The sequence below is a fragment of the Terrapene carolina genome, unplaced genomic scaffold (assembly GCF_002925995.2).
Source record: "Terrapene carolina triunguis isolate 2854851 unplaced genomic scaffold, T_m_triunguis-2.0 Scaffold95, whole genome shotgun sequence".
NCBI lineage: Eukaryota > Metazoa > Chordata > Testudines > Emydidae > Terrapene > Terrapene triunguis.
The window spans coordinates 13,336,070-13,358,656 of NW_020664446.1; the positions used below are offsets into that span (position 1 = coordinate 13,336,070).

Here is a 22,587-nt window from a genome sequence, read left to right on the forward strand (position 1 = left end):
TCCAGTAAAAATTTGCAAAGCCTAGAAAACATTGGAGGTCACAGACATTGCAGGGGGCTTCCCAGTCATGTACAGCCTCCACCTTGCATGGGTCCATCTTGATTCCTTCTGGGGACAAGGTGAGACTGAGGATCGAACAGTTGAGGTATGATCAAACATGCATTTTTTGAGTTTAGCATAGAGACCGTGTTGTCGTTGTCTCTCCAGGACTGTGCGAATGTTAGTGCTGTGTTGGTTCAGATCCTCTGAGAAGATCAATATATCATCTAAGTATACCACTACAAACTGGTTAGTAGGTCTCATAGCACATTGTTAATGAAGTGTTTTGTTTTGGTTTTGAGTGCATTGTTAAACAATAATAGAATATTCAATAAATATTTATTTAAATATTTTTGGATGTTTTCTACATTTTCAAATATATTAATTTCAATTACAACACAGAATACAAAGTCTACTGTGCTCACTTTATTTTTGATTACAAGTATTTGCACTGTAAAAATGATAAACAAAAGAAATAGTATTTTTCAATTCACCTCATATAAGTACTGTGGTACAATCTCCTTATCGTGAAAGCGCAACTTACAAATGTAGATTTTTGTTACATAACTGCACTCAAAAACAAAACAATGTAAAACTTTAGAGCCTACAAGTCCACTCAGTCCTACTTCTTGTTCAGCCAATCGCTAAGACAAACAAGTTTGTTTACATTTACAGGAGATAATGCTGCCGGCTTCTTATTTACAGTGTCACCTGAAAGTGAGAACAGACGTTCTCATGGCACTGTTGTAGCCGGTGTTGCAAGATATTTACGTGCCAGAGGCACTAAAGATTCATAAATCCCTTCATGCATTCAACCACCATTCCAGGTGACATGCGTCAGGTCAGGTCAATATATAACTCAGATCTGACCACATAATCGCGCTTATGCCAATTCTTTAGTAACTCAAACTAAAAAGATAATAAAAGAAAATAATAGACTTAATAATGGTTAGTACATCATATATAAGGACTTTGCAATTATTGATATGTATCAGGTTTGTAGAGTAAATCAGGGAAGGAAACAGGCAAAATGGATATATCTCAGGAGTCTCTTGTATCCTCTGCCATGTGCCTGGAATTTTACGATCTCAAATAAAGCTCACAGCATCTGTTTGTAGAAAGTTATTGGCCAAAGATGGAATCCAGGGTCACATGAGCATATCACATATCCTTATATTCTTTGAAGACTCACAGGGATAGCTATTGCCCATATTCTTGCTGAGGCATCCACAGGAAGGCTTACTGAGTGGGATGAGTTTCTTCTATGGCTCATTGTTAGAGTGAAGTGTCCTTAATGGGCAAGAAGTGGAAACTTGGACAGATGACTAGGGAGGAATATAAAAATATTGCTCGAGCATGAAGGGGTGTAATCAGGAAGGCCAAAACACAACTGGAGTTGCAGCTAGCTGGGGATGGGAAGGGTAACAAGAAGCGTTTCTACAGGTATGTTAGCAACAAGAAAAAGGTCAGGGAAAGTGTGGGACCCTTAATGAATGGGGGAGGCAACCTAGTGACAGAGGATGTGGAAAAAGCTGAAGGAGTCAATGCTTTTTTTGCCTTGGTCTTCACAGACAAGGTCAGCTCCCTCATTGCTGTCCTGGGCAAAACAGTATGGGGAGGAGGTGAGCAGCCCTCAGTGGTGAAAGAACAGGGTAAGGACTATTTAGAAAAGCTGGACATGCACAAGTCCATGGGTCCAGATCTAATGCATCCGAGGGTGCTGAGGGAGTTGGCTGATGTGATTGCAGAGCCATTGGCCATTATCTTTGAAAACTCGTGGCGATCGGGGGAGGTACCGGATGATTGGAAAAAGGCAAATATAGTGCCCATCTTTAACAAAGGGAAGAAGGAGAACCCGGGAAACTACAGACCAGTCAGCCTCATCTCAGTCCCTGGAAAAATCATGGAGCATGTGCTCAAGGAATCCATTTTGAAGCAATTGGAGGGGAGGAAGGTGATCAGGAACAGTCAACATGGATTCACAAAGGGAAAGTCATGGCTGACCAACCTGACTGCCTTCTATGATGAGATAACCAGCTCTGTGGATATGGGGAAAGCGGTGGATGTGATATATCTTGACTTTAGCAAAGCTTTTGATACGCTCTCCCACAGTATTCTTGCCCGCAAGTTAAAAAAGTATGGATTGGATGAATGGACAATAAGGGGGATAGAAAGCTGTCTAGATTGTCGGGCTCAATGGGTAGTGATCAATGGCTTGATGTCTAGTTGGCAGCTGGTATCAAGCGGGGTTCCCCAGGGGTCGGTCCTGGGGCCGGTTTTGTTCAACATCTTTATTAATGATCTGGATGATGGGATGGATTGCACCTTCAGCAAGTTCGCAGATGACACTAAGCAGGGGGGAGAGCTAGATACGCTGGAGGGTAGGGACAGTGTGCCCTTGTTACCAAGAAGACTAACGGCATATTGGGCTGCATTAGTAGGAGCATTGCCAGCAGATCGAGGGAAGTGATTATTCCCCTCTATTCGGCACTGGTGAGGCCACATCTGGAGTATTGCGTTCAGTTTTGGGCCTCCCACTACAGAAAGGATGTGGACAAATTGGAGAGAATCCAGCGGAGGGCAATGAAAATGATCAGGGGCTGGGGCACATGACTTACGAGGAGAGGCTGAGGGAACTGGGCTTGTTTAGTCTGCAGAAGAGAAGAGTGTGGGGGGGGATTTGATAGCAGCCTTCAACTACCTGAAGCGGGGGTTCCAAAGAGGATGGAGCTCGGCTGTTCTCAGCAGTGGCAGATGACAGACCAAGGAGCAATCGTCTCAAGTTGCAGTGGGGAAGGTCTAGGCTGGATATTAGGAAACATTATTTCACTAGGAGGGTGGTGAAGCACTGGAATGGGTTACCTAGGGAGGTGGTGAAATCTCCATCCTTAGAGATTTGTAAGGCCTGGCTTGACAAAGCCCTGGCTGGGATGATTTACTTGGGAATTGGTGCTGCTTTGAGCAGGGGGTTGGACTAGATGACCTCCTGAGGCCTCTTCCAACCCTCATCTTCTATGATTCTATGATCAACACATAGCTGTCTGGCTCTAATGTAAATTCTATCCAGTGGGTGTTACTCGGGAATACAACATATGTATAAGATACCATACATAGCCAATATTCATAACTTTAGATACAAAGTAATACATGCATATAAACAGGATAATCATACTTAGCAAATTGTAACTTTTCCATGATATAAATGGGGGTCATATTCAATCATACAGAATCACAGTAGCCACTTCATAGATTTCAAAACATTATGCCTTTATCCATGCCATCAGAGCTGATGCAGCACTTGGTTTGGCAGTATTATCTTCAGTTCTGGATTCTGTTCTGAAGCTCCTTCCTCCTTCTGTGGATAGTGCTCAGAAGTCACCTGAAGTGGAGCAGCCATAGGGACACTATTCAGAGATGATGATGTTATTCACCTTGTGCAATAACTGTGGTCCTTCAAGATGCATGTCCCTGTGGGTGCTCCACTACCCACTCTCCTTCCCCTCTGCTTTGGTCTGTTCCCTAGGGGACACTAGGGTAGAAAAGGAACTGAGGATGGTTCGCCCGTGCACCCTTATACAGCCTCAGTGTCTGGCATGAGGAAGCTTAGGGTGCATGCACAGGGCGAACGGACACCACCAGCTTAAAATCTCTAATCAAGGGCTTGAGAGGCACATGGGCCCTGAAGTGGAGCACCCACACACACATCTCGAAGGAGTGCAGTTACTGCACAAGGTGAGTAGCCTCTTCTTTCACTCTACTCAGCACTGATAAGGCCTCGGCTGGAGTATTGTGTCCTGTTCTGGGCACCACACTTTGGGAAATACATGGACAAATTGGAGAAAGTCCATGGGAGAGCAACAAAAATGATTAAAGGTCTAGAAAACATGATTGAAAGGAAAGATTGAAAAAACCTGGGTTTGTTTAGTTTGGAGAAAAGAAGAATGAGGGGGGACATAACAACAACCTTTAAGTACGTAAAAGGTTGTTATAATGAGAAAGGTGATAAATAGTTCTCCTTAACCACTGAGGATAGGACAAGTAATGGGCTTAAATTACAGCAAGGGAGATTTAGGTTAGACATTAGGAAAAAGTCCTAACTGTCAGGGTGGTTAAGTAGTGGAACAAATTACTTAGGGAGGTGTGGAATCTCCCTCATTGGAGGGTTTTAAGAACAGGTTAGACTAACACCTGTCTGGAATAGTCTAGATAATACTTAGTCCTGCCTCAGTTCAGGGGACTGGACTTGATAACCTATCAAGGTCCCTTCCAGTCCTACATTTCTGTGATTCTATGAGCTCAAGGTAATTCACTTCCCTTTGAACAATGGATTTGGCATGTTGAGTGAGTGTTCTTTTTACATTAGTGCCATTTCTACCATATACCAACTTTTGTGGGATAAGGTGGTGATATCGGATCTTTCAAAATATGCTTCCATGGTGGATAGAAACATGTGGGGCTGTTTTCATGTCCATTTAATGTTGCAAGCCTGCCTTCACACATTCAATGGAAGAAGTCTTTATGAATGTTGCACAAGGTGGACAAAGGCTCTTTGTTAGTCTGTTCAGCTTTTCAGTTTCATTCGATTCCAATGCCTAGGCAATGTCTTCACGAGAGGACTTTGCCTTTTTTTTTTCCTGATTGCATTTAATATTTCGATCATTTATCATTTCAAATTCTAACAGCCCCACTAGACTAACAGAGCAGTATAGGTCAGTTAGGCAGAGACCAAAGGGTAAACAGAAAACCAAAATATATTTCTAAAACTATGTGAATCTTCTGCTTTGGAAGGCTAGCTGAGCTACAGTTTGGGATTGCAAATCCCCCTCCCCCGCAAACTGACTCATTCATCTCTGGTATTTAGATAACTGCAATGGTTTTCAACCTTTTTTCATTGGCGGACCCCTAAAAATTTTCAAATGAAGGTGTGCACTCCTTTGGAAATCTTAGGCATAGTCTGCAGACCCTCAGGCATCCACGGACTACAGGTTGAAACCACTGGACTACAGAATACACTTAAAGCTTCAATGCCAAACTCAATGGTAACTCGGATTAATGTAACTAAACAATATTATGCAATGCTACTGCATAAAATGCTGATTACCAAGGAATATTTGTTTTTAAAATATGTTTGTCTTCCATGTCTAGATTTTTCTTTAAAATTACTAAGAGTTTATTGGATTGTCTATGCAATTCTTTGCCTTCACATTAAATAGATGTGGCTTTTTATTTTATTTTATATTTATATAACTCTACTTGTTGGAAAAAATATAGCATATTTCACCCATGAAGGGTAAATATTATGTTTCTTACAGTAGAGGAGCATAAAGGTGTATGAAATATGAAAGTCTTTTCCACGAGTAAAAGCGAGTAAAAGAAACATAATCACACTTAATGGGTGAGATGTTCTATTTATTTTATGGAGATTCATTTCAATATATATTAAATTAAACCACTTTGAGTATAAATCTTCTTTACTTGCTATTTGAAAGAGATGAAAGGAGGAACTGCAGAGAGTTACTAAAGTTCACATCTAGAACTTTATTAGACAGTATGACAGGATTTTTACAAAGGGTTCACTTTCATTTGATATTGTGTTGGTATATAGAATGCAAGCTATGTCTCAATCTTCCAAACACTTGCAATTAATCTTTATTTCCTGACCTACTCTATCTCAACATTTTCATTTTAGTTTGATGCTGAACTATGTCTAGATAATAGATAATTCATATATATTTTACCATAGTGGGCTCCTGACAGGGCCCATAGCAGTTAAGGCAGGATTATGACTTCATATATATGAAGTTATTCATGCATACATATATAGATTTTCATATGTATGTTTATTTTATTTTTTAGATTTATAAAATGCACCCCTTCACATGTCTCAGGGCACTTTCACATAATCTAATGAAAACATACATGAACTCTTTTTTATAACCATACTCCTGTAAATAAACAATTTCCCACGCAGCCATATCTTTACCTCCTTCTGACCTCCGCTAAATATCTGAAAGAAGAGACGAGCATTTCATAGATAAACTTCTTTTTAATGTTAGTAGAGAAATAAAGGCTAGTGGAAATTTGTGTCTTTCTGGAAGACTTTAACTTCCTACATATAGATTGAAGAACAAATGCTACTAATAACGGTAGGTCCTGGTTATGATAGCCTAAGATTATTTTTCGCTAAATAATCACTGAACCAACAAGAGCTGCTGCTGTTTGCTGTTTTAGACTTGGTTTGTGAGGACATTAGAGAAGAGCTGGTTGTAGAAAATAACTTTGTATCAAGTGATTATGAGCTGATTCCATTTAAATCAAATGGAAGGACCACAAAAAACAGGTGAGTAACTAAGGAAAGACAAATATTGGGAAATTAAGGGAACTAGTTAGTGATGTCAGGAGAAGAGTTCAAGGACTTAAATGTGTTGAAAGCTTGGAATTTCTTTAAGACAAAGGTGCAAAAACTATCTAGGATTTGCATCCCAAGCAAAGGAAAAAATATATTAGGGCAGAGCTCCAGACCTAACTTGATGAATAAGTACTGGAAAAACGATATTGGGAGTAAGCAGAGAGCATGCAAGGAATCAAAACAGTGATTGATCAGCTATGAATGCTCTGTCTTGGAGGTCAGCAAGTGTAGGGATAAAGTGAGAATTGGTAAAAAGTCAAGATGAGTTAGACTTTACAAAGGAAATTAAAACAATCTCTGTAAAAGGTTCTTTACACATATAAATAAAAAGAGAACAAGAAAAAAGAAAGTGGGCTGCTATACAGCAAGGATGGGGTAGAAGTTGAGGATTATCTAGGTATGCCCCAAAACCCAAATGAATATTTTGTCCCAGTAATCTGAAAGGATGATAATGTAAAACAAGTGAGTAAATGCAGAATGGAAATGAGTGTATAGAAATGGAAAGAAAGAATTTCTGCTATAATCTGGGGGCTCATCATTTGGAAGTGACAGAGGAGGAGAAAGATTTGAGTGTATTAATCAATCCACCAATGTGATGAAGCTGTGAAAAAGGCAAATGCAATCCTAGTATCAGATGAGATAGAGAGGTATTAATGCCACTGTATAAGCCACTAGTAAGATTTCATCTGGAATCCAGTGTACAATTCTGGTCATCCATGCTCAAGAAAAATGAATTCAAACTGGAACAGCTACTGGAGAAGGGCTATTGAGCTCTCCATTTCCCGATCATCATTTCGTATGAAAAGAAACTAAGAGTGATTGGCTTGTTTAGCCCAGCAAAACAAAAGCTGAGAGATGATATGATTTTTCTCTATAAGTACATTTTGGGATAAACATCCAGGGAGACAGAAGAGCAGTTTAGCTAACGAACAGTGTCGGCACAAGAATAAATGAATATAATCTGGTCATGAATAAATTTAGACTGGAAATTAGAAGGAGGTTCTAACCATCAGGTGAGTGAGGTTCTGAAATAACCTTCCAATAAGAGTAGTCGGGCTAAGCAAGCTAAGTAGCTTTAAGATGGAGCTTGACAAGTATATGAACAGGATTGCCTGTGACATCAGAGGACTAGACTTGATGACTTAGGAGGTCCCTTCCAGGTCTATGTTCCTGTGTTCATTGCACTAAAGGCCAATAAGCTTGGTCTTTGTTGGACCAGCTGTGAGATACAATTTCAGTCCATTATAGCAGTTGGGGGGGGGAGGGGATTACATTGATTAAACTCTTTTTTTTCAACATTTTAAAATGTATTGACAAACATTAGGCTTATACAAAGATGTAAAGGCAGCTTTCTCCTAATGAATTGCCCCATATTAAATTTAAGATGTTTCATTTTAAAAGTGCAATTTACAATCACTGATAGTAAAATATAAGTGGTAACTGATATACATTAATAATTTGGCCAACGCTCAAAATGAGTTCTAGACTATGCTGTTAGTTTTGCATTCAACATTTAGATTAAGATATTTATCTGAAAGCATTATTGATTTCTTAGTTTATTTTACTTGTGTTTTTCTCTATACCAGCACAACTGCCAATTTAAGTTTTTAACAATCTTATTAAATGCTTTCCTGCTGAGCTTTATTAAACTATACGTTTCCAGTAGTATTCCTTTTTTAAGGTTTATTACCCTCTTCTCCATATATTTTTCTTCTTTTCTCCAACAAGGAAGCTTAAAGTATCTTCCTAAGATACTTATCACGAGTTGTTTGCTTTTCATTATGCTTGGTAGTGATGTAAACTTCTAAAACTATGGTCCAGATCTTCACCTACTACTGAGAAGCACACAGCGCTGCCCAGATGAAAAGTTGTCCTTTGTACCTCTTCCATCTTGGGTCAACTGTATATAACATCTGTATTCTAGCGTGAATTACAGCAGCCTAAATACTATTCTAACTCATGTCAGCTGCCAGTGGCCTTAAAGTGTTGATAAGGCAGTCGGGGATTTCCAGGGCTTAAGAATGCCCCTTTCCTTCAGTTATTACCTCTACTCAAGCTCCCTTTCACTGCTGCTGGAGTTGTACCACCAGCATAAAATAGCCTTAAAGCTCATCCCAGGAGAAACACTTAGTGTAGCCACTGTGCCAGCTTTATGCTACCAGAAGATTTCCCCCACCCCTGTTCTTTAGGGTGATCTTTGTAGGCCAACTACGCTAGATTAGGGCTGTTTTGGACTGGTAGTGTAAAACAGCTGCTCTGTAGAGGAAAAACTAAATCTTTGTGTGTAACCTGGATATGTAAGTAGACATATACAGTACTCTCACGTTGAAGTTCTGAGCTGTTGGATGAATGGGAGTTTACCAGTTCCTGCATTGTGCTGCTTTACTCCAGATATTTTGGCCATAATGTGGAGAAAACATGCCCTTTAGCTACTTCATAGTTTGCCAAATTATGGTAATTACTGTATTAAAACATTAATGAATGTATGCTTATAAATTAGAGGCAAGATTCTCTATGGACAGTTCTTCTGGGAAGAATGAAAGTGTTCTAATGGAAATCATTTATATCATAATATAAAATATTAAAATTTCTGAATAATTCTGTGTTTGTTTTTTATTAGATTTAACAAACACAACGAGCTTTATTCTGTACACCTTTACTTCTGCAGGTTGCATATATGTTAGTATTTGTAGTTCTTCAAGTGGCCTCTGATATATTCATACTTGTGGAATCAAGACTCCTGCACCTGGAGTTTCCAGAACCTTCTGGAAAGCAGTGTCTGTTGGTGACACTTACCCCACCATCCCTTTCCCATCCTGGAGGGTTCCTAGGATATAAAAGAGGGAGTGGCCCCAACTGCCCCTCAGTTCCTTCTAACTGCTGGAAGTGTAGCCAGCTCTGATCACACACATTGTCCTTGATGCTTTCCTGGTCAGTTTTTCTTTTTATTCTCTTCTCTCCCCCCATCCCTTCTCCCCATCCATTTGGGGGGGAAATTTGTTGATAGCTAGTTAGTTTGCCAGTTAGTTAATGAGGTCATAATTTAAAAAGAAAAAAAGAAGATGAGCAGGGGTGCTGTCTGGATCCACAGGAGTGGAAGAGGCAACTCAGAAACCCCTATTAATGGAGGAGGCTCTTCAATCCTATTCAGCCAAGCTGGCACTGAATAAATCCAGCATCAGATTGAGGAGCCAGTCATTGTTAAGGTCCCTACGTTTGTCAGATTGAACTAAGAAACCTAGCTCTATGCCTAAAGTGACTCTCTGGCCCATGGATCCAACTTTCAAACGATCCAGATCTGCAAAGCCAGGAATCCTGCTACTCAGATCGGGATCTAGCAGTCAACTATGAATCCTGGGCTGCAAAACCCACATCCTCCTCTGATAGCCGAGCACGGATCAAGGATCTGCAAAACTCATATTTGGATCAACAACAAGAGATGGATTGGGATCTTAAAAAAAGCGGGGGGGAGATAGGGAGGGGCAGAAGGGCGTAGGGACCAATTCCTGATGAGTATGAATCTGGATCCAGAGCCAAAAACCAAGCCTACATCTGGATCTTGCCGCCGAATATCTGGATCTTGCAGGACCCGAGCCTAGATCAAGTTTTGACAGCCCAACATGAAGGACTGCCAAGCACACTTGTCAAGAAGTGACCCAATGTCTTATCCAGAGGGAAAGATATTATATTGACAGACTGAACAGAATTTGCACTCAGCATTGCAAGTGCTCTATCAAGGGCTCTTGCATTATATTTTTTTCCACAACTGAGGTAAATAGCAATTAAGTCTCTTTCCCAACATGGATAATGGGCTTGTCTGAGATTCTTATACAAAGACAAGGAAGCTGTAAAATCAATATTGCAAGCCTTTCCTTCACCAAAAAACAGGAACTTATCTCTGCGTTGCCCCGGATTCTTCTGAGGGCTTTCAAACGTTGGTCCACTTGGTACCACGTTGCTGTCACCAGGCATGGTTAGAGATGGGGGAATCTGTCATTAAATATCGAGGGTCTGATGTTAAAGTCCTGTTTTTTAAACTACTGGTTTTTTGTCTCAGATATCAGGTGGGAGTCCCCATCCAGGTTCAAAGTTTCTCTGGCTGACAGTTGACTGGTTTGTGAGTGTTATTCTGAGATCTAAAAGATCCTGTTAAAAAGCAGAAGTCTTTGATCAGTCACACTTACTCTGTGAATTGAAAGACATTTCCCCATCTGCATCATTTCTAAGCAAAAAGATCATGAGTTTAGACTATTTTACACTTCAGATACCAAAAAAAAAAAAAAATCCTACCGAAAAGCCTCTTTGACATCTGCCAAGAGAGATTTGGTTGCTATCCCTGTTCCAACCTCTACACACATTGTCACCCCTTTCTCACCTTGGAATAACCTTATCTAAGGGCAGGTCTACACTACCTGCCTGAATCGGCGGGTAGAAATCGATCTCTCAGGGATCGAATTATCGCGTCTCGTTGGGACGCGACAATCGATCCCCGAATCGACGCTTCTACTCCACCAGCAGAAGCTCACACTGCGGGTGTCTTGATTCCACAATTGTGAGAATATGCAGAGGCTCATATTGAAGAACTTTGGTTATAGATAAGTAACCTTCATTTCTATATTAATTGCTGTTTTCATTGTTATTACTGTTTGTTATTTGTTCCAACAATGTGATGGGGAGCATTGCCTAGTGGTCAGGCTTAGGTCCTTCGACTTGCAGAGGGGGTTTTGGGAAGGGAATCAGGTCCTCCCACTCCACTGGATTCCAGCCCAGGGTTCTGTGAGGATGGCAAAAGGATCTGCCATCCAGGAATGTCTTAAGGCTGCCCTATCTGGGCCACTTCCTACCATCCCTCTATTGTCCATAGTTTGCAGTCTGTACAGGAAAATTTGAAGTGGGTCTTCTCATCACATGGCACCTCTGTGTGACTGGGCATGGTGTGGTAACTCTCCCCCTCTTGGAGTGGCAGCTTCCTTTGGTACTTTGGCCCTTCAGCCATGTTAGTTCAGTCTCTCTCCCCTTCAGGGGTAGTCCATAAACCAAACACAGGGAGTCAACACAAATAAATTGGGTGAGTACGTGCAAGGGGGATATGCTTCCCTCTCAGGGTCTATCAGAAGCCAGTCCTCCCTTTCCTCAGGTAGGGACCTTCAGGCAGTTGTGGGCAGGAGAGATCCCACCTTCACTCAATCCTTTCTTAGGAGCTGCAAGGTAAAGGTCCTTTCTCTTCCCTGGCCTGCCCACAAGTGAGCTGTTCGGCTCCCTTTTAACTCTTCTCCAGCCTGTGCATCTCTTGCAGGGTGGCAGGGGGTGGTGAGGGGGGGACTGGCTTAGTCCAGAGCAGCTCATTAACCTCTTGTTCTCCAGTGTGGGGTTTATATACCCCATCACAGTTGTATAAGACACAAAGATAAAGGATAAAAGTTTCAAAAATACGTCCCATTTTTAAACATGTTAGTCACTTTGGGGCTAAATTTGTAATGGTTTTTAGGTGCCTAAAGAGGCAGATAGATGCCTAGTGTCCTATGTATCAACTCCTATGGGAGTTAGGCACCTCAGCACTTTTGAAAATCCTACTTGGCGCCTATCTGCACCTTTTGGAGCCTAAATACTTCTAAAACCTGGCCTAATTTCCAAATATTTTCAATGAGATTTAGGCTCCTAAAACCCAGATCCTCAAAAGTATTAGGCATCTAACTGCCATTGATTTCAATTGGAATTGGGCACCTAAAAATCTTTGAGGATATGGGCCCAAGTGCTGAAGTCACTTTTGAAAATGGGACTTAAGATCCTAAATCCTGTAGGCAGTTTTGGAAAAAAATATTGAAAAGCGTGGGACATAGTCCCTGTCCCACAGAATTTACAAATATAAGTAGAGCCACAGAGAAGGGTGAGAAATAGAAAAGAGGAGAAAGTCGGGTTGGGGGGAAGAGAAGGGGTCATTTGTTGGGTTGGTTTTTGGCTTTTTTGAACTCAGTGGTGGGTAGAGGTGAGTTTTGAGGAACAATTTACATGACTTTATAGGACTACTCACATAAGGAATACTGATGTGAATATAATGGCTTTCAGGATTGCTCCCAAAAATAGCATTATAAGTACTTTACATCTGGATAAGAAGAATTCTCCATATAATTAGTTTTAAATGAACTTGAAGGATGTTGCTTAACTTGTGTGATTTCACTTGAGACAAATTAATAAATACAAATTAACTTTTAAAGGAATTTTGATTGCACTTGCATTTTTAAATGTCATAGTTTATTTTAGATTGTATGCCCCATATTCAGACCCTATTTGCATTTTCTGGTTAAGAGGAGGCTCTGAGGATTTTTCTGCTGCTGCTATGATACTAGCAGAACAGAATTGGGAGCTATGAAGCAGCATCACAGCTGCAGGTAAATTAATTCTTCCTCTGTCGCCCATCTCTAAGGGTCCAGTTACGGGAGACTGTAGAGCAACAAGTATGGATGAGGGGGAGATAATGATCAGCTGATGTGGCGTGGGCAAGACAAATCTGAATCAGGGTAGTGGTGAATAAATCTAGGTTGATATGAAAGAGGAATGATCTAAGGGAAGGGCAGTGATAAACTCTCAGATGCTGAACCGAGCAGGTGTTAGCAGGCTGGTTACAGAGCAAGACATGAATGGAATGTAAGGTTACAAGCAGCAAGTGCGTGGACCCTGATTCACAACTAGCAAGATTAAAAGGAGGTCCTTTAATCATCTGAGTGGTTGTGGTATATGGGCTTCAGAGCTAATGTGTTTCCATGGCTGTGGTGGCAGCAGAATCTCTCCATCATAAAGTAACAAACACCATTGGGATTCCTTAGACTCTCCTAACTTTTGCCAGGACTTTCTTTCCTTGCCCCACCCCCCACCACACTGTTATCAGCTGAGACTTACTCATCCCACTTCATCATCAGACTCCCCTTCCTCCCAGCCCCTGTACTTTCCCAGTTCCACAACCAAAATACTTTATTGTAAAGATCGCTAATTGTAAAATATACACTTTTCTCATCTCTGTCATCACAAATAGCTGATCAGTTGTACTTCATCCTGGCCTAAATCCAGCCTGTTTCTCTGCAAGCACTGTTTCCATGTCCCTCTTCATTCTCTTCTGCAACAACTTGATGAATACTTTTCCTGGCACACTCAATAAGCTAATTCCTCTGTAATACTTGCACTTACTCTTATCTCCTTTTTTAAAAGATCATTACTATTAATGCTTTCCCCCATTCACTCCGCACTTGCTCTTTACTTGTAAATCTTGTTGAATAATTTGTGCATCACCTTTCCATGTGACCCTCGCCTGTTTGCAACAGCTCTACATCTGTGTTGTCATTTCCTGGCACCTTTTTCTTTTTCAAACTTTATTGAGATCTTTACTACTACTACTAAGAATTCCAGATTGTGCTCTCCAATTTTTGTACTGGGAAGCTTCTTCAGGACAGTTTCATCTACTATGTACTGCATGTTGTACAGGACTTCAAAATATTCTTTCTTTGCTTGTTTGTCACCACTGACATCTTCAATACATACGTTCCCTACAAGTCTCTTATCTTGTGATAAAACCCTTGTGTTGCAATTCTCTTTCTGTATTCTTCTGCTTTTTTACATTGTTCATTTATCCAGTTATCTGTGTCTTTCTTTGTTTTCTCTCTCTGGTCAACCCATTCTACTCAGCTAATAGACTTGCAGCTTCCTACACTTGTGATTCAACTGCAGCATTTAATCTATTGTCCATCTTGGTTTCTTTGTGTTGACCTTATACCCCAAAACTTGTTCAGCCGCTCTTATAATCTAATTTTTTAAATTGTTTCATGTCTCTTTAACATTAATTTCTTCTTTCACCAGAGTCATGATGTTTCTCCACTAGGCTTCTTTGTTTTCTTTCCTGAAATTTGGCTCTTTCAATTTACCCACACTATAGATCTCAGTTCTTGGCACTTTTTCAGTTGCCCTTGGGCTCAACCTCATTGATGCTAACACTAACTTATGATCCTATTGATATCAGCCACAAATAATCTGAATGTCAATACATCTGATTTCCATTTGAGATTCACAATTATGAAGTCTATCATTTTCTTTGTTTGCCCATCAGATGATATATAAGTCCACTTAATCTGCAGCTTTCTTTATTGAAATAGCATGTTTTTTATCACAAGGTTGTAAGTTAGGCAGAAATTTAGCTGCCTTTCTCATCTTTTGTTTTCTTCATCAAGTCCAAATCTGCCTGTTGCTCCAGCCCAGGAATTCCAATCCGATACTACTTCCGCATTAAAATATTCCATCACCAGTTCATCTTGTCTTGAAACTTTGTGTATTGCTTTCTGTAGATCATGATAAAATATGTCCATTTTTTCCTCTGGCACTGCTAAGGTTGGCACATATACTATTGTGACTGCATCCGATTTTATTCTAAATCTCACCCTCAGCATATGAGGCAATATCAGGTTAAATGCCATAATTGCCTGGCTTTAGCAACAATGCAACTCCATCCTGGTGTCCACCATCTTTTCTTCCTGATGTCAGTGTCCTGTGTTCATCCTGATAGAATTCTCCTTTGCCTGCCCATCTCTTTTTGGCTACATGAATAATTTCCCACTATATCATTACCACAAGTGCTCCAGCCTGGTATAATGTTCTTTCATTTCATATTCCAATTTGTGTATTGTTGTGTTTGTTCCAACGGCATACTTTTCACTCCTGCCTCGGTTTCCAATCGGTGAATGTGGTTCTTGTTTGTCTGGGCACCTGCATTCTTTTGTTTCTCTTTCCAGTCTTCATTCAGTTTCTATGGTCCAGTACTAGCCAAGTGTTCAACCACAACTCTTTGGCTTTGTGGTTGACCAGTGTATTGTACTCCATCTATAACACTGCTCTGAGCTATCCACTAGCTTGCTCCAGTACTGTTTCTACCAGTGTTATACTTTGGAAGTTGTTTTGCTGGCTTCACTGTGGGAGATTTCGTGCACTTGGAAGGCCAGACAGGTTTTCATTAGCAGCCACTGCTAACTACCCTCACAAGGTTTAGCATACCAGCCAAGGCAAGGTCCTGGAGTGAAATGCACACGCAGCTACTAGGAGCCACCAGTGAGAGTTGAGTGAGTCACCATGACCAACTTGCAGGCAAAGTCCATTGACTTTGAAAGTCAGTGGGACTTAGACTACTATGGGTCTTAGCTAACAAAGTCAATTACGTCCATATATTTAAAGGTAATTAGGCACCAAAGGATGCAGATAAACACCTGTTGGGATTTTCAGAAGTGCTTAGATGTCTAACTCCTATTGAAACCTGTGGGAGTTAGGCATCTATTCTGAAATCCCAATACATTTTTAGGTGCACACATTCTTTTAAGAGTCTGGCCCTTGGACAATGTTGAGAATTTTACCCATTGTATTTGTTTGTTATGTGGACAGGGTAAGATTTTTGAGGTCTTAACTGTTCATTTAATTGCTTGTTAAGTTCCTGTGTTTTGTAAACAATGTGGTAGGTAAATATATTTTTCCCTTTTCAGTCTTTTTTTTTTTTTTAAGCAAAGTTTGTTGTTTTTCTTGTTTTTGGAATAAAATGAGATACACTTTAAAGAAATCGTTAGTAAAATTAGTAAATCTGAAGAATGTTTAGCATAGAATTGGAGACATCTTTTAATTTTAATGGTGTCAGTTATGTTTGAACAGTTTGAAATGTTTGATTTGTATTTCTCCAACGTGGAAATATATCCTAAACAATAATGCAAACTAAAGTTTTACATAAAATCCCGGAGTCTGTGTAGTCATATATGCCTGAGCATGCCACATGCATTTTAACATTTTTTAAATTTCTCTTTGCACTTAAAAAAGAAGAGAATAAAAGTTGGACATTTGAATTTCTGTTTAGAAATTTTATTTAATTTCACCTTCCTTTCATTTATAATACCAATTCCTCAAATGTATACTTCTTTTAATGAAAACATGTCATTCTAAGTTATTTGTACTTGTGTTTGTATGTGTGTTAACAGGAATAAATATGTTTTCATTTATTATAATTAAACATGAATACTCATTAAGATACAGAGTGCAGTTTGTTTATAACAGCACACATTCATTATAGACCTTAGAAACACAACTGTATTTCTTTAGGGGCTGTTTCCTGGGGAAACGTATTGATAATGAAAAAGAATTCTACAGTATGTCTTTCTCTTCCTCATTAGCACATCAGGTTTGAGAAATCTTTACCTGTAGTTTATTATGAAAAACCCTGATTACTTATATATAAAAGAAAGAAAACCAAACATTGAAATTCATTGTTTTTGACCAAGAAAAGGTCACACAAAAATGTTAGTTAAAATGTTCATCCAAGTAATTTCCGAAGTACTAGTGTTGATGCTTTTTGTGGCAATTTCTTTGGATCAGGCAATATCTGATCTTGATCCTGCACGACTAGTAAAATCATCTTAAGAACATAAAAACAGCCATACTGGATCAGACCAAATGTCCATTCAGCCCAGTATCCTGTCTTCTGACAGTGTTCAAGGCCAGGTGCCCCAGAGGGAATGAACAGAACAGGTAATCATCGAGTGATCCATCCCCTGTTGCTCATTCCCAGCTTCTGGCAAACAGAGGCTAGGGACACCATCCCCTCCCATCCTGGCTAATAGTCATTGATGGACCTATCCTCCATGTATTTATCTAGTTCTTTTTTGAACCTTGTTATGGTCTTAGCCTTCACAACATCCTCTGGCAAGGAGTTCCACAGGTTGACAGTGTTGTGTGAAAAAATGCTTCCTTTTGTTTGTTTTAAACCTGTTGCCTATTAATTTCATTTGGTGACCCCTAGTTCTTGTGTTATGAGAAGAAGTATATAACACTTCCTTATTTATTTTCTCCACACCAGTTATGATTTTATAGACCTCTATCATATCCCCCCTTAGTTGTCTCTTTTCCAAGCTGAAAAGTCCCAGTCTTATTAATCTCTCCTCATTCGGAAGCTTTTCCATATCCCTAATAATTTTTGTTGCCCTTTTCTGAACTTTTTCCAAGTCCAATATGTCTTTTTTTGACATGGGGCAACCACATCTGCATGCAGTATTCAAGATGTGGGCGAACCATGGATTTATATAGCGGCAATATGATATTTTCTGTCTAATTATGTATCCCTTTCTGAATGATTCCCAACATTCTGTTCGCTTTTTTGACTGCCGCTGAACATTGAGTGGATGGTTTCAGAGAACTATCCACAATGATTCCAAAATCTTTTTCTTGAGTGGTAACAGCTAATTTAGGCCCCATCAATTTTATGTGTATAGTTGGGATTATATTTTCCAATGTGCATTACTTTGCATTTATCAACATTGAATTTCATCTGCTATTTTGTTGCCCAGTCAACCAGTTTTGAGAGATCCTTTTGTAGCTCTTTGCATTCTGCCTGGGACTTAACTATCTTGAGTAGTTTTGTATCATCTGCAAATTTTGTCACCTAACTGTTTACCCCTTTTTCCAGATCATTTATGAATATGTTAAATAGGACTGGGCCCAGTACAGACCCATGGGGGACACACCACTATTTACCTCTCTCTCCATTCTGAAAACTGACCATATATTCCTACCCTTTGTTTCCTATCTTTTAACCAGTTACCAATCCATGAGAGAATCTTCCCTCTTATCCCATGACTGCTTACTTTGCTTAAGAGCCTTTGGTGAGGGACCTTGTCAAAGGCTTTCCAAAAATCTAAAAACACTATATCCATTGGATCCCCCTTGTCCACATGCTTGTTGACCCCCTCAATGAATTCAGGTAGATTGGTGAGGCATAATTTCCCTTTACAAAAACCATGTTGACTATTCCCCAACAAATTATGTTCACCTATGTATGATGTAATTGAATGGGACTTTTTTTCATTTGACTGTTTCTCATAAGATCCTACCTGTATTTTATCATCTTCCCTCCTCTCCTCCTTATTAGGACATAGGGAATGTCCACATGCTCCTCTGCACCTGTTGGCTTTCCCCCAGCCCTTAGTTTAAAAACTGCTCTACAACATTTTTCATTTTAAGCGCCAGCAATCTGGTTCCATTTGGGTTTAGGTGGAGCCCATCTTTCCTGTATAGGCTCTCCCTTTCCCAAAAGTTTCCCCCAGTTCCTAATAAATCTAAACCCCTCCTTCCTACATGTTCGTGTCATCCACGTATTGAGACACTGCAGTTCTGCCTGTTTAACTGGCCCTGCGCGTGGAACTGGAAGTATTTCAGAGAATGCTACCATGGAGGTCCTGGACTTCAATCTCTTACCTAGCAGCCTAAATTTGGCCTCCAGGACCTCTGACCTATCCTTCCCTATGTCATTGGTACCTACATGTACCACGACCACCGGCTCCTCCCTAGCACTACACATAAGCCTATCTAGATGTCTCGAGAGATCCGCAACCTTCGCACCAGGCAGGCAAGTCACCTGCGTTCTCACGGTCATTGCAAACCCAGCTATCTATGTTTTTAATGATCGAATCATCCATTACTGATACCTGTCTCTTCCTAATAACTGGAGCTCCCTCCCCCGGAGAGGTATCCTCAATGCGAGAGGATGCCACAACAGCATCTGGAAGGATGCCTTCTTTATAGATTATAGGCAAGGTAACTTGCCACTGATTAAGAACCGAAAAGTCTGGTCCATCTCCCATAGAATGCAGTTGGAGTCTTTCCATTGATTTCCATAGGAGCTGGATCAGGCTTCAAGTGAGAGGAGTAATGTAAGAACTTGCATCTTACTGGCCTCAGGTCTGCTGCCTGTATACAGTTTTTTTCCTGGCAGCTCAAGAGAAATATGCAGGGAGTGGGACAAAGGTGAATGAGAGCATTTCCTATTAAAAGGGTCTAGATCCTGGCAATGGTCTATGGGACCACTCAAGGGATGCATCACTGTGCTGCTCTCAGTGGGGCTCTTGGGATACAGCTAATTGGTCAGCCTGACCAGCTATCTGTTCTATCTCTGGTATGCCCTAACTCTCTCACGCTCATGTATCCACCCTCGGATTCCTGCTGTTTCAAGTCCCACCACTGTAAACTGTGGTAGGTGACTGTTATCCCCATTTGTCCCTGAGATGGACCTGTAGGAGAGCAGGGAACGAGCAAGTAATTTACCCTTATCTCGTGTTTTGTCCCAGAATGGTTCTTTGCTCTGCTCAGCCCCATGGGTTATCACATAGTCTACTAGTCCCTGATTTCAACCAAAAACTGGAGATGGGGGCCAGGGACAATTTTTTAAAAAAGAAGTTAAAATATGAACAGAAATAATGAAATAAATAGTTTTAACAGTAAATGTATGTGCATTCTACAATTGTGAATCTATGTTCATATCCGTTTGCTATTATAGAGATTGTAACAAAAACTTTTGGTGGAATACCCCTTCTTAGCAAAAACCACACTATGTTAATAAAAGGGTGCATAGCTTAAAATTTCTTATTGCATTGGATTCTCTCAATAAGAACAGTTGCAAAAAGATGATTTACATTTAGGCTCATTAAATAGTGGCATTGAAATTCCTCTTCTGTATTCCCTAAGGTTCCTGAACCTGCACCTGGCTCTCATGCATCCTTTATTACAGTTCATTTATTCTCCTCCTTCCCATTCCCCCCCAAGTTTTCTATAGGGAAAATAATTCTGAAGTTTGCAGAACTGTTCTGATCCATTGGTTTTGCTATCTTGCAGCTACAAGAACCACTGAAAACTCAATTACCTAAAAAAAGATCTGTACCAGAAATGAATAAAAGCACAACATAATTGTAAATAGTGGTCCTAGAAGGCGTGAGACCACATTTTTATTTTCCACAACAGTCCCAAAGTCCCAAAGAGGATTAAAGAACCCACAGAAGAAATGTTGGCCATTGACATTGGCCATTAAGAGGAAGGTAGAGCTTTGCATTTAGAAGCAGAGCCTTTAACTGTTCTTTTCCACTGCCAAGTTCAGGGCGATCAATCTTCTTGAATCTGAACAGCCAGATTTGATTGTGTCAAGTAAAACTAAGCTGTTGATTTTAATTACTTAATTGACCTGCTTCTTAACGGAAGCTCCTTCCGCCTCACATATATGGTTCTTCCTTCTGCTAAGCTTAGGTGCCACTGTAGCAGGCTTTCTCAAGGATGTCCAAACAAGGAATTGATAAAAGGGGTTTAGGAGGTTCCCGGTGAAAAGGTCTTTAAATAAAGAAAATATTGATTAAAAATTCGAACTCCATGTATTTTACAGTATTGATAGAACTTAGGTTATGGGGTTTGGACATAGTTTGTTATTTTATTTTGTTAAATATTTGAAGATGCAGCTGACTGTGGCCTGCAGCCGATGAAATGTTTGGGCTCTCTCATTCCAGACTGTTGTCCACATCACAATTATTATTAACGGGCACCTGAGTTAACAATCTCAGAAGAGCGACTAAAGAATGAATTGACATGGACTCTTGCCCCTAGAGACAGATCTTCCAGGTTGTAATTTCAGTCCTGTTGGCAAGCTGGTCTTGGGAATACTATGCACAAGACAAGTACTAGTGTTAATCAATGGTTCTTAGATGTAGCTAGAAAATCCTTGATTGGTTTTTTTTTAAATGGCTGTACAGACCAATTCAAAGGTATCCTGGACTCTTACAGTGGATTCAAGCCTTTAGAATCTTTTTGCCTTCCCCCTCACTATAGAAAGCTTCAGTAGGATGTGGTGGGATTCTGTACAGCTTCTCTCCAAAATGAGTGGATGGAGGGAATTACTAATACTCCACAAGAAGATCTAGCTTAGAGAACTATTGTCAAAAATTAGAAAGATAAATGTTTGGAATTTTTGAATAGGGGAAGGAAGGCAAATGCTGGGTGGGAATAGGGTGACCAGACAGGAAGTGTGAAAAATCGGGACGGGGGTGGGGGGGAATAGGCTTCTATATAAGAAAAAGCCTCAAATATCGGGACTGTCCCTATAAAATCGGGACGTCTGGTCACCGTAGGTGGGAAGTACAGAGATTTAATAACTCAGGTATTACACAAATCAAGCGGATTTTTACTGCTCTTTCTTTGGGAATATAACATAGCAATATTCTTTGAAGTGTTGTTATTCAAAGAAGTTAGCAAAGGATATACTTGGTACACTGGACAAAATGTATCCACTACTGCCTGTTGTGCCAGTCTAAAACATCATACTAATTAATGTCTTGCCAAGTTGCAGTACCTGCTCTCCTTTAAATTACTGATAGCCAAACAGGAGAAAAGTATAGACACATGAAATTTCCTTGTTCAGATAACTGATTTTTCCAAAAATAGATTGTCATTTTCAGTTAATTTACCTTCTTTTTCTTTTGGTGACTCTACTGTGGGCCTGCTGGAAATTAACTTGCTGTAGTGGAGACAGGAACAGTGTTTGGTGGAGATAAGCACAGCCTTCAGGATGTGCATCCCCTTCTGACTTGAAAGCAAGGTGATTGACAGCTATCAATCATCATGACCAAGTTCAATTCTCCTTCATTTTTCTGTTTACTGCTCCTGCTTTAATGCATTACTGTCAGCCTTGTTTCCCTCACAATGTACATAATTATTTTCCAGAGCGGTTATATAAAATAATTTGATCTTAATTCTTTTCTTCTTTCTTTTTTGTAATTGCAGTTGTTTTTTGTCCTTACTGCTGGTGGCTGCTGTCGTTTGGAAGATCAAACAAACCTGTTGGGCGTCTCGACGGAGAGAGGTATCAATAACATTAGGATTACTATGATGGTTTTATCTTTCAGAGTGAATTCAGAGCTGCAGGTGAAATTAAAGTAACTCCCTTCAAATACATCATCTTTACTTGCCAAGGTTTTTTTTGCTAAGGCAGAACAAGTGAATCTGCTTTCTTTCCCTAGTGTAAGATTATTACTTTGCTGTGGAATATGCTCTCTACTGCTGTCAAAATGAGACAGTGTAGCAGAAAAGTTGATAAACTGCAAGTAATACAGTGCCTGATGACACAGTACCTTAATGTACCTTTCCTTGATGCCATTCTTTATTCTCATACTTATTTGTCTTGTTTGAATGTAATTAGTATTAAGTCTTCATTGTGCTAGGCACTCGTTCAAACACTTCGAAAGGGACAGTCCTGCCCCGAAGAACTCAGTGTCCTTAGTGCTTGAGTTCATTTTATTGATTTTAAAATTATTGAG

The 22,587-nt window shown here is 40.0% G+C and overlaps 1 protein-coding gene across 1 annotated transcript in view; it reads left to right on the plus strand.

The window, feature by feature from the left end:
* ATRNL1 (attractin like 1) overlaps nucleotides 1-22,587 on the plus strand; it is a 998,829-nt gene that overhangs the window by 620,136 nt on the left and 356,106 nt on the right. The window contains exon 26 of the mRNA XM_026651053.2: nucleotides 22,055-22,133. Within this exon, the coding sequence (XP_026506838.1) occupies nucleotides 22,055-22,133 (79 nt within the window). The remainder of the gene's footprint in view (nucleotides 1-22,054; nucleotides 22,134-22,587) is intronic.